This window comes from Rhinolophus sinicus, chromosome 13 (assembly GCF_057876585.1).
Source record: "Rhinolophus sinicus isolate RSI-liver-muscle chromosome 13, RSI-T2T, whole genome shotgun sequence".
NCBI classification, from domain to species: Eukaryota; Metazoa; Chordata; class Mammalia; order Chiroptera; family Rhinolophidae; genus Rhinolophus; species Rhinolophus sinicus.
The window spans coordinates 41,293,955-41,306,603 of NC_142513.1; the positions used below are offsets into that span (position 1 = coordinate 41,293,955).

Below are 12,649 nucleotides of genomic sequence, written 5' to 3' on the forward strand. Positions count from 1 at the left end.
GAGTTAAAGGTGATGTGTCTGTTTGTGGTATTTATTTTAGGAGCAGGAAGAGCGAAATGGAAACATTCTCTCAAAAATAATTATCTGCAATATGATGCAGAGAGAGAGAGACAGAGAGAGAGAGAGAGAGAGAGAGACAGAGAGAGAGAGAGAGAGAGAGAGAGAGAGAGAGAGAGAGAGACTAAGTGACACTTTACTTCCACTCCGGAAGTTCAGCAAAAACCCTCCTACATTAAGCCTATCTGGCCCAAAAACATCCTCATTTTATCAGATGTAAAAATAAAATCCATGGAATAAAGAGGTCAGCAATGTTTGCACCAGAAATATGACCAGACCTAAACAAAACACACCAATCCCTTTAAAAAGTTTAAACATAAAGAAACAACGTATGTCGTCAGTTCCTCTTTCTTCCATGCAGTCTTAAAATACTATCAAAGATTTCATTGAAAGAATTTTCACCACTAGTTATAACAGGTACTTTTTGGGGGATGGTGACAGTTTTAGGTTTTTGTCAATTTAAAATTTTACAATCGTGTCTTTCCAATTCTGTTTCCCTGAGAAAATACCTGGGGTACTTGCCTAAGCCTCACCACGCCTGTCCTTACCAACAGCTCTCTGACCCTGCTGCCTCTTCTCCCCACACCCAGTCACAGTTTTCCAACCTCTTTTCCCTTCTGTCCAGAGAAATAGTCCTTTCTTACAGCTCTTCTCCTTGGGATCCAAGGGGTGGGTCTGATAATAAGTGCGTGTACACAAGGGACAAAATTAAAGGGCTCTTTCAGGACATCTGATTCATGATCTTAATCATTACTATAATGATGGGACTTCTGGCTGGTGAAAACCATCTTTGGAGCAGGAAAGCTTTAGGAATTTTTCAAAACATCCACACAGGTGCTGCTACTCCCCCACAGAGTTAGATTAACTATTTGGAAATCACATTTGGGGTTGGTTTTTTTTTTTAATAATTATTTGCTCCAGACCTGGACTGCAAGCTCTGGCGTCCCTGCAAGGCTATGTACAATGCCTGGCACATGGATGGTGCTGGATAAGAAGTAACTGTTCATGAAGGAGGGGGCTCTGGATCCAGCTTCCTGAGTTCAAATCCTCACTCTGTCACTTGCTGGCCACGTAACCTTGGGCAAGGTTCTTAACCTATGTGTGTTTCATCTGTAAAATTAGGATAATGATATTACCATCCCACTTGGGCGGACTGAATGGGTTAATACATGTAAAAGTATTTCTGGCCGTGCTTGGCATTTGGAAAGTGATGATTAAATCACTGAATGCTAATTATTATTATTACAAATAAGGAAGAACGTTACCAAGAGGAATCAAGATGAACAGCAGCTGTTCATGTTCTCAATGTGCTTATCTAGTGGGGGAGATAAGGCAGAAACACAAATAAAAACACAAAGCCAAAGGCTATAAATGCCAAATAAGACGTACAGAATGTTATGGGAATTCTGAGGAAAGATCATTTCAGGGCAGAGGGACAAACAAAGCTTATGTGGAAGATGTAATCTGCTTGTGCTGTCTCCTGGAGGAATTTTAGATGGAAAGATGGGCAACACCGTCTGGGAAAAAGGATGGTATATTAGTTTTGATTCTCTGAGAAGCAGACACCAAGATAGGAGTAGACATTCAAAAGATTTATTGGAACTGTCTGTGAAGGATAAAGGGGAAGACCTGAGCAGGCAGGGAGAGGCTTCAGACCCAGATCGGAATGCATGTCTGACCCCTGCTGAAGGAGAGGAAAGGAAGGAGGGCTGAGGAGGTAGCCTCAGACTTCAACACAGTTCTGAGAGGTCTTAGCCGGCCAACGTGGAGTCCTTACGCCAAAGCCACGCTTCAGAGCCATCTGGGTCTCGCAGGAATGGGCCGCATTAGTACTCACACCTGTTTGCTCACTAACTAGCTGGGAGCAGCCCAAAGAAGCTCAGCTTTGGCTGCAAAGTGGTGGTGAACGGAGGGCAGCAGCTGGAGCCATCATCATCCTCGCCGCAGCAAGAGCTGCGAATGGCACATTCTCATGGCTCCTACAGTCGGGAATAAGCAATACTGGGACATCAGTGTCCGTGAAAGCGTACTTGAGGGTCAGTGAATATATACCAGCATTAAACTCAAACACAAAACAATATCAATGGGCTCCTTATCTTTTTCAAAAGGGATTTTTTTTAACTAAACCACAATTGCAATAGCGAAATCAAAGTACATATTTAATGTTAAAGATTACAACTAAGTGTTCAATATCTTTCAGATGTGCTTTCAATTTCTAAAACAATATAGAAGATATAAAAATGATTATGAAACACCTCTTTTCTAAAAATAAAATGGGAATTCCCTGAAATGGGAATTCAGAAGTAACTCAGAAACAAAACTCTACTAAGAATCTAGAAGGCAAATCCTTGAGGAACTGGTTGCTTAAGGCAGCAATTTGAGCAAATGAGAACATGAGAAAACATTTTAAAAAAACATAAAGTACTACATGAACATGAGAAATCAATGCAGTAGAGTTACATCTTATATGGATTGTCGTGCGGGAGACCCTGCTCGCTGCGCCATGTGTCGTGCGGGACGGCCTGCGGGGTCTCTGCTCCCGCTCCCCATACAAGAACGCAGGATATGGTGAGGCCAAAAAGGAACACCCACGGAGCCATAGGTAGGGGAGTCATACCACTATATTCTCTCTGTTGGCACTATACTCTCAATGGAGGCTGGATCCACACTGTCCGCAAACCGCCATCCACACTCGCCAGCCCAGCCGCCGTCTTCTTGCTAGCCCCATTCTTTCTCTTCTCCTTCTCGTAGCCACAGCAGTTATATTGTGGCCAATGGCTCACTGGTTACAGCTGACGGCCAACTAGCCACAGCTGATGGCCATGCAATCACAGTTGATGGCCATTTACTACCTGAGCCAGCACCTGTCTATGTGAGGCCGAGAGCCTGGAAACTACTCTCTGGGGCTCCGCCCCCACACTCCACCCCTACAGGCTCTCGCCTCACAATCTACACGACAAGCGTCTTCCGCGAGGGGACCTGTGCGAGGAGCCTGGGGGTGAATGCAATATCCGGGACACAGCCAGGCTCTCTGGGCACAGCCAGGGTTTCTCAGGGCACCACCAGTGCTTCTGGGCACGGCCAGACTTCCTGGACTTCTTAGGGTACCACCTGTCTTCCCGGACACAGCCAGGGTTTCTCAGGGCACCACCAGTACTCCTGGGCACAGCCAGACTTCCTGGACTTCTTAGGGTACCACCTGTCTTCCCGGACACAGCCAGGGTTTCTCAGGGCACCACCAGTACTCCTGGGCACAACCAGACTTCCTGGACTTCTTAGGGTACCACCTGTCTTCCCGGACACAGCCAGGGTTTCTCAGGGCACCACCAGTACTCCTGGGCACTGCCAGACTTCCTGGACTTCTTAGGGTACCACCTGTCTTCCCGGACACAGCCAGGGTTTCTCAGGGCACCACCAGTACTCCTGGGCACGGCCAGACTTCCTGGACTTCTTAGGGTACCACCTGTTTCCCCGGGCACAGCTAGGATTTCTCAGGGCACTGCCACTTTCTCTGGGAACAGCCACACTTCCTGGACACAGCCAGGGCTTTCAGGGCACTGCCACTCTCTGTGGGCACAGCCACACTTCCTGGACTCAGCCAGGGCTTTCAGGGCACTGCCACTCTCTGTGGGCACAGCCACACTTCCTGGACACAGCCAGGGCTCTCAGGGCACTGCCACAGCCACACTTCCTGGACACAGCCAGGGCTCTCAGGGCACTGCCACTCTCTGGGAACAGCCCGACTTCCTGGGCACAGCCAGGGTATCTTCAGGGCTCAGCCAAACTTCCTGGACTCAGCCAGGGCTCTACTCTCTCTGGGAACAGCCCGACTTCCTGGGCACAGCCAGGGTACCTTCAGGGCTCAGCCAGACTTCCTGGACTCAGCCAGGGCTCTCAGGGCACTGCCACTCTCTCTGTGCCTCTCAGGGTACCCTGCTGGAACAACAGCGACTCACAATCAAGGTGCTTACATATTCTCAATGGCGGCCAGTCAAGAGACAAAAGCAAACATCCCCCAGTTCCACTAACAACAGTTCCCAAACAAACAGTCAAGCGGTCCATTAAATTAGGGATGGAAGGCAATTCCCCATAGTCCATAGTCATTCGCCAGGACTGTCCTGGGGGTGAGGGATGACCTTGACCTCACCCTCATCTCCCATGGAGGACTCAGCAAGCGTTACCTCCTGGGACTACAAGTCCTGCATCCGGGCTGCCTGAGCAGGAACTTCCCAGCCCACAGGGCCACAACGACCTTCGCTTTCTCCGGCCTGTGCTGGTTGGGGAACCGTCCACATCTTTCCACCTCTCCACGGGGCTCCATCTCTCCAGCAGCAGCATGGCTTTTCCTGTGCTAGTGGGAGAACCGTCCACGTCCTCCCACCCCTCCACGGGGGTCCAGCTCTCTAGCAGCTGCATGGCTTTTCCTGTGCTGGTGGGAGAACCGTCCACGTCCTCCCACCCCTCCACGGGGGTCCAGCTCTCCGGCAGCTGCTCCTCCTGGTCTTCCAGAGACTCAGTGTTCATACACACAAACTGCTCCACCGTCCTTTGGAGAGCTTTGGCCGGCACCATATCCTGCCGACTACGCCATGTGTCGTGCGGGAGACCCTGCTCGCTGCGCCATGTGTCGTGCGGGACGGCCTGCGGGGTCTCTGCTCCCGCTCCCCATACAAGAACGCAGGATATGGTGAGGCCAAAAAGGAACACCCACGGAGCCATAGGTAGGGGAGTCATACCACTATATTCTCTCTGTCGGCACTATACTCTCAATGGAGGCTGGATCCACACTGTCCGCAAACCGCCATCCACACTCGCCAGCCCAGCCGCCATCTTCTTGCTAGGCCCCATTCTTTCTCTTCTCCTTCTCGTAGCCACAGCAGTTATATTGTGGCCAATGGCTCACTGGTTACAGCTGACGGCCAACTAGCCACAGCTGATGGCCATGCAATCACAGTTGGCCATTTACTACCTGAGCCAGCACCTGTCTATGTGAGGCCGAGAGCCTGGAAACTACTCTCTGGGGCTCCGCCCCCACACTGATTAAGCCACATTTAAGGCAAAAATGGAGAAAATCAAAATTACCCTTAAATACTTGAACCACACCCAGCAGGGGAGATGCTCCCATAGCGAGAGGCATGAAGGAAAGAGGACCACTGAGGACCCAGCAAATTCTCTTGTCCCACCTCACATCACTATGGGGCATATCATATAGTCACTAAGTGGAAGGGCAGGCAACATCTGCACCCCTTTGAACTGTCCTCATTATATATATTTCCCCCTTCTGGCCAAGCATTTAATGCATAAGTTAAATGTATTTATGAGATCGCTTCCCAAAAGAACAACAAAATGTCTTACAGATTACAATTACTTCCTTTATTTTAAGGAGCTACATGGCACAGAAGAGGGAGCAAGACATACTCAGTTCCCTTCACTACACCAGTGAGAAAACTTGCTCAGCAATTCATTTACGTCTTACCTGCACAGAGACAAGAGAAGCCATTGCATGAGAGCTCCCTCCACATCCCCGTGGCCCAGCATCCGATTCTTGTTTCCTCCAAGTGGCATTAGAGGAAAAAGTGCCCCTCTTGTCAAGCCTGATCTCCTGCCCCACTTCTTGATCCCCCTGTAGACCATACCTTTCTCCATTTTTATCCCTTCTCTCTATTGTTTATTCATTTGCTCTTTTACTAATCCCTTTTCCTAAATATAAATAAACTCAAATTCTTCAGTCTTAAAAAATATAAAAATCATATTTGCTTGTGTACTTGCATGCGTGCGCACACACACACGTCTACCCACCCACCCATCCATCCTCGATCTGGAATTTCCCTTTCTCTTCCTAGCACATTAATCTGTACTGTTTCTGTTGCAAGACCCAGAAATACAACTCAAGCCAATTATAACACAAACAGGATGTTACCCGCTCCTGCAACGGAAAAGCTCAGAGGTAAAGCTGGCACAGACACGACTGAACCGCTCAGCTCACAAGGGGTCCACTGGGCCCTTCTCACTTTCCATTCTCCACTCTGCCTCCCACTGAGTGTGAATTCAATTTGAGGCAGGTGCTCTCCACATGGGGAGAAAGATGAACATTTGCAGCCCAGACTACATCCTCATGGCTTGCAATCCAGAAGGATGGAAGCCTCGGTCTCCTGGCCTCTCTTGCTTCAAATCTCAGGGATACGGGGACTCTATCACAAGGGAAGACATCAGATTTGCCTCCATTCTCTGCTTAAAACTCTTCCCCAGATTCCCAACATCTACCCACATCACAGGATAAAAGCCACTGTAAACTTAACTCCATGGTGGCTACACCATTACCTTTGCAAAAGCTCCTCTCTGCAATCCCCTCACCTCCAACTCATCCACCTGAGAATCTCATGTATTCACTATTCCAAACCCACCTCAGACCCAATCTCCCTCAGGACACACTGATGACCTCCTCAGAAGGGCTTTAGGCCCCGCCTCCTCTGTACCTTGCAGCCACCTCTATAGTTTCATCCCACTCCACTGAGGTACTAGCACACTGGTGGCAAATATAGTTGTCTGTCTCTTCTACCAAACAGTAAGTTCTGGGCTTGTGCTTTTTTAATCTCTGAAAACACAGCCCTACCCAGCAGAGAGAGAGAGACAGGCACATTTGTGAAACTGAATTTTTTTTTAAAATCCAAGGATAGTTGTTTATTACATTTATACATTATTTTTAATTTTACAGTATAGTAACTTATATTCCTTCCTTTTAAAACAACTTTAAAATTTAAATTGAATCAATTTGCTATTTTTGAAGTCAACTTGACATTTTAAATAAATAATTCTCTAGTTTTATCTATGGTACTCAGTTTGGAGAGCAAAGATCAGTAAACAGCTGATAATAAATAAAGCACTTACAAACAAAATAAAAATGCAAATTATGAAAGTTTACATCAAAATATTCTGGATCTACCAATTCTCCCCCTTCTCAGAAGCCAACCTTTTCCAGTTATTTCAAACAACACATCTGAGCTAAAATAGACTTTTAGTCTAGGTTCACCCCTCTCACATCAGAAGTCTAGACAATATCAAGCCCTAGAAGCAGGGATGGTGTGTTTGTGTTACACGTATGTGTCCAAAGTTCATTTTATATGCCAGAGGTTACAGATATGTTAGTAATTGGTGAAAAAATAGCAAAGGGAACATTATGGCAAAATCACTTTGCTTTAAACAAGGTCAACTGAGAGAGACCATATTAAGATTGCCTAAAGATCTGAAATTACACCTCCCAGCTTTGGTCTAGTTGTAAAATGTCCATGTGGCACTAACGTCCATGCAAATATTCTACCACCTGCTAGGCCTGCCAAGGGCATAAAGAGGCCAATGAACACAAAAACATAACAGCTTTTTATCTTCTGCCATGATCAAATCAAATACAGCTTCAAGTCTTCCTAGAAGAATGTGGTAAAACAGAACAGGCAGAGAGCAGCAGCAAAACTCAAAGCAATATTTTTGTGAAACATGCAAAATCTATTCTACTTTTGTTTATATGTTAACATTCATTCTGGTGGGTAAATATATTTTCTGGCATATACATACATATATATGCATTTGAGTCAGTAACTAGCAAAAGTACAACATGGGTTTTATAATCACATGAGTCCCAGCTCTGCCACTGGTCAGCTGGGGGCTGGTAGACAAGTGGTTAATCTCACTGAGACTTAATTTCCTCATCTGTATAGGCTGAGGGTAGGAACAACTACCTTCAACATTGGTTGTGGGAAAATTCAATGAGATCATAACGATAATTAACAACCACATTATCGCTTTCTATCCTCCCATTAAGCTCCAGACCCCCTGTCCCACAACCTCACAGACATTTCCATTTGTATCTTGCCTTTCTCTCAAAGTCAACACACATAACCCTACACTCATCTTCCGCTGTCATTAGCTAGGATCTCCTACCAACTCTTCTGGTCCATTCTCCCAAACACCTCACACCAATTACCAAATTATAAAAACGTGTTTATTGCTACTCAGACTACAGTGGAGGTGGCAGTTTCGATCCTTGCTGCTGGCAGGGCTGGGGGAGCAACACTTAGGAAAGCACTGTGACTCAAGCCATAAACATGCTCAAACCCAGCAATTTGATTTCAGTGGAATCTATCCTATGGAAATAATGCAAAAATATAGAAAAAAATGCTTCCTAAAATGTTTACAGCAGTATTATTTATATTGGAGAAAGAGAGAGAGAGGACGAGAGAGGGAGCGGGAAGGAATAAAACAATTTAACCATCCAAGAAATGGTAAACTAAATTATGATATACAGCCTCAAGAAATGTTTGTAGTTAATAAAAATGAGAGGAACAAAACATAGGCAAATACTAATATTAAACAAGTTGAAAAGGAAACATTTAAAATAGTAAGTGAACTTAAAGCAGCAGATGCACAAAAGATGCACAAAAGGAAATATACCAAATGTCCTTCTATACTGCTCTATCAGTATATGGAGCATTTGTAAGAGACGATACTCTCCTCTCAGGTCACAAATATGTGGTCCAAACCATGGTATCACTTAATTTGACTTGACTGTGGCATCTGACCCCACATCTCTTTTCCTTCAGGTTCATCACTCCTCACCTAGCTTCTGCAAACCTCACCTCCGTGATTCAGTTACAGACCACTCCTGCTGCACTGGTCTTTTATAATCCAACTCCTCCTCTCCATTCATGGAGCTTATTTCAGGCCCTCAACATCTGTCTGCTCTGTCATTGCCTGTGTTCAGTGCCACCCCTCCCATCAGCCCCAATCCACTTTTCCTGGCCCTGCTGGCAAAGAGGAAGCTCTCAAGTCTTATCTTTTAGCCTGCTGAGAATTCTCCAAGCAGGCCCTCTCACCTTCAGGATAAGATCTGAGCTTCTAATTCAGGCAAACAAAACCTTTCTGATCTGGACCCAGCCCGCTTCAGCTTCTCCAGGTCAGGCCAACCTACTCTTCTCCTGCCCCCAGGACTCACCAGTCCAACTCACATCTCTGACACTGTGGAAGCCCTCAGGGCCAGGGTTCTAGATTTATATACACTGTTTTGGAACTCAGTAGCCACTCAACTTTTAATTAGACATGGAATCTTTGCTGGAGAAAGATAGCAATAATACACAGTATGGTTGTTTTTTTTTTGGTTTTTTTTTTCAGTCATTTACTTTCCCAATAATGACTGCAACAGTATAGGGAGAAATGAAAGTCAGGTGACATAACAGCTCTTTGATTTTCCTCTAACATAATACATATAGACCACTTAGTACATAGTGTGGCGCCTTGTAAGGCTTGTCTGTGCCTCAGTTTCCCCCTCTGTAAAATAAAGTTAATAACACCAGGCCAATCTTCAACACACAACCGGGTCGAAGTAGCTAAGCAAGTTCTAATTGGAGTCATTACCATGATAAGAAATACTATACTTTTCACAGCTAAGTATGTGTTTCTCAGTCAGTTGTCTTAAATACAGACTAATTTTTATGAAGAGAGAACAAGTCCATCACAAATATCAAAATAAGGGGGGGACCACCTATCAAAATGCTTGTCTTATCCTATTAGTGATGCAAGACAAGTAATGAGAGAAAAAATTGTTAAATGCCTACTTCAAGCTGGAACAGTTTATACATCATACTCAAAATAACCTTTACAAGGCAGACATTACCACACCCATTTTACAGAGTAAAGAAACTGAAAGACATGCTAAGTAACTAGCCCAAAGTCATGCAGCTTTGCTTCAAATCCAGCACTATCATCTTTGTATGTAAAAGAATGTTATATTTATTATCACTTGAATATAAAATATATGAAAAGCAAGAGTATCACTATACATGAGTAAATATACAAATAAAAATACAATAATAATTTCTATTCATTTCCTTCAAATAGTTTCCTTAATCTTGGTTAATTCCTATCTTTCAGATCAAGAGACCTTTTTTTAAGTAGACTTTTTCTTAAAGTAGCAAACAGTATGAGATGTGGTAGGAACTAGTGTGTAAATGTAATATTTTTCTTTAAAGTCTTTAAACCACAATTGTAAGCAAAAGTTTACATTAAACATTATCACTAGAATTCGTCACATTTACAAAAATCTAGTCCCTACGGATAAAGATTACAGTAATAAAGTAAACTGGGCCATTCCACAAACAAATATGTCAACAAAAAACAACATACACTAAGGAAATATCAAAAAACCTCTCCATGTTCCACAACTAAAGTCATAATGAGCTCAAAGAATGATAAAAGAAAGTTCCTCAAAATAAGACACACATAAAGTGAAACCACAATCACACAGCCTTGAAAACTGCTTTCTCAGAATGGTAACAATGTACTGTGTATCTCTAAGAAACCAAAATGATCTAGGTTTAATTGATTCTGCCTTTACAAAAGATAATCAACTTAATCCTGTAAACTTGGACAGAACAAAAGTTGAAATTCTCTACCACAGAAAAAGTCCCAAAGTATCAAATGCTTTAAAATATTGCTCAGGTCTCCTTTATCAAGTATGTCTCTGCAGTAGGTGTTAATCAGTCACTACTAAAACTCTGCACAACGCAACCTGTGTGGCAACCTCCGTGTGCGTGGTATTTTACTACAGGAAGTAGAAAGTCCAGTTTACCAAGAACAGCACATTTTACTTTCAAAGGTCTTGAAAACTAATCCCTCTAACAGTAACTAATTTACATTTCATTGCAAACTGAACAAGACAGTGTAATCTCAAGGAATCCGAGAATGTGAAGAACTTCACTTGGCAAAACCAGCTGTGTATGTGGGGGTGTGTGTGTGCATGTTCCCTTTAGAGGTACTTCACAGGGTATAAATAGAAATAATTTGCAACTTTAAATCTCATGAACAAGATCTTTATTTAAAATTCTCACATATAAAATGAATTCTTTTCTGCCATATTTCCTCAAAGGACAGACACATTAAGACTGTGTGCCCTAAATCAGGTGATTTTTGCTCATTTTAGGAATAAAAATGGCATCTAAAATAAAACATAAGGTGTCCTTTTCTCAGCCCCCAAATACACAGTCAAGTCTGTCTATAGACAGCAAGAGTGTTTTCATCCTAAACAAAAGTTAAGACTAAGGAAGTAAGAAAATAGAAACCAAAACAGCCTAGCAAACCAGCTACAGATTCATAGGCAGCAGGTGACAGGAAGCCTTGTGGACACTTCACACCCATGGGCTGAGCTTCATCACTGATCAACTGCAGGCCCACCTGGGCTCTGCAGAACCTGCACCCAACAATCTCACAAAAACGGAAGGCATATACCCATCACTGTCAACCTGGCAATAAGAGAATCAGCCTTCTTGAATCCAGGAAAGTTACTCCTCCCTCCAAGCAAGGACAAAGAAACTGAAGCAGCCAGACCCAAAGTAAAGACAAAATTTTAAAGAGGGGCATCGTAAGATATTAGAGTTAAATTAAATGTATCCTAGGACCACTTGGAGTCTCAGTCTATTTGGGGACTCAGACTCCAAAGCAAAAATAAAATTTAAAAGGGGGCGGGGGAGCGAAAGAGAAGACAGTTCAATTAAGTTTATGCTACGAATGCTTGGGGTCTCAGTTCACTTAGGGTCTCGGACTCAAAAACCAAAATCAAAAAAATAGGAGGGAAGATGACAGTTCAACGTGTGTGCGCGAGGACCAACCACTTGGGTCCAGTATTTGCTGGAGAAAGGATAATCATGGCTGTGCCCTACCTCGAGGTTACCCGGTAAGAATCGGGGTAAGTTTACACTGGCGGGAGACAGGGCAATGCCCGAGGGCCAGACTGCCCGCTTTCCAGGGAACAATGCCGAAACCCGGAGACGGGGTCTGACGCCCCGCCACCCCCACCTCACGCCCTTGGGCATCCCAGCCCCGACCCTCACGCGGCCCGCGCCGAGACAGTGCCCCGACTCCAGCGCTCCGCGCTCCGGCGCGCGCCTCACCCAGTAGCGCCCGCAGGTGCTTCAGGCGGGTCAGCACGTCCTTCTTGGGGTCCAGCACTTTCTGGGTGGACTTCTTCACATCCCCGTGGCTTCTTCGGGAGAACATCCCGCCACGGGAAGCCTAGTCCCCGCCGGCGGGACAAGAGGCGCCAGCGCCGCGCGAGTTACTGCATAGGGTCGGGGCCGGCGCGTGTCGCGCGGGCCACTCACCGCCCCCTTCCCGGCCGCCGCAGTTGTCGCTTCAGGGGTGGCTACAGGAAGGAGGGGCGGGCAGGGCACCACGAGGGGAGGGGCAGGAAGGCGGTGTCAACGAGACACCGATGGCCCCGCCCCGCGGGAGGCACCAGCCGGCCCCTCCGGCGCAGCGCACGTGTGCGCGGTTTCGACCCCTCGCAAGGGTACGCCTGGAGCGCTGAGCCGACGCCGCGAATCACAAAGAAGCTTGCCCCGCGTATATGCTGTACTACAAGTCCCGGGATGCACCGCGATAGAGCCCTTCAGTCAGACTGGCGTGACTTTGGCACAGTGGAAGTCTGTGGGCCGGCTCTAGTCACGTCCCCCGTTCCTACCGGGCCGTGGGCCGCAAGTCTTCCTGGGAAATGTAGTTATGCAGCAGGCGAGGCACTGCTACCTCCTGTCCAGGTTCGCGAGCGCTT

The 12,649-nt window shown here is 45.7% G+C and overlaps 1 protein-coding gene across 6 annotated transcripts in view; it reads right to left on the reverse strand.

The window, feature by feature from the left end:
* The window catches only part of RALGAPA2 (Ral GTPase activating protein catalytic subunit alpha 2), a 332,861-nt gene extending 320,535 nt beyond the window's left edge, over positions 1–12,326 (reverse strand). For 2 of the 6 annotated variants that reach the window (XM_019712539.3, XM_088789284.1), the window contains exon 1: positions 11,994–12,326. In XM_019712539.3, coding sequence (XP_019568098.3) covers positions 11,994–12,099 — 106 coding nt within the window. In that variant the 5' untranslated portion in view covers positions 12,100–12,326. The remainder of the gene's footprint in view (positions 1–11,993) is intronic. The other 4 variants (XM_019712535.3, XM_019712536.3, XM_088789286.1 and 1 more) reach the window with 2 other exon arrangements.
* Between the last annotated feature and the right edge of the window lie 323 nt (positions 12,327–12,649).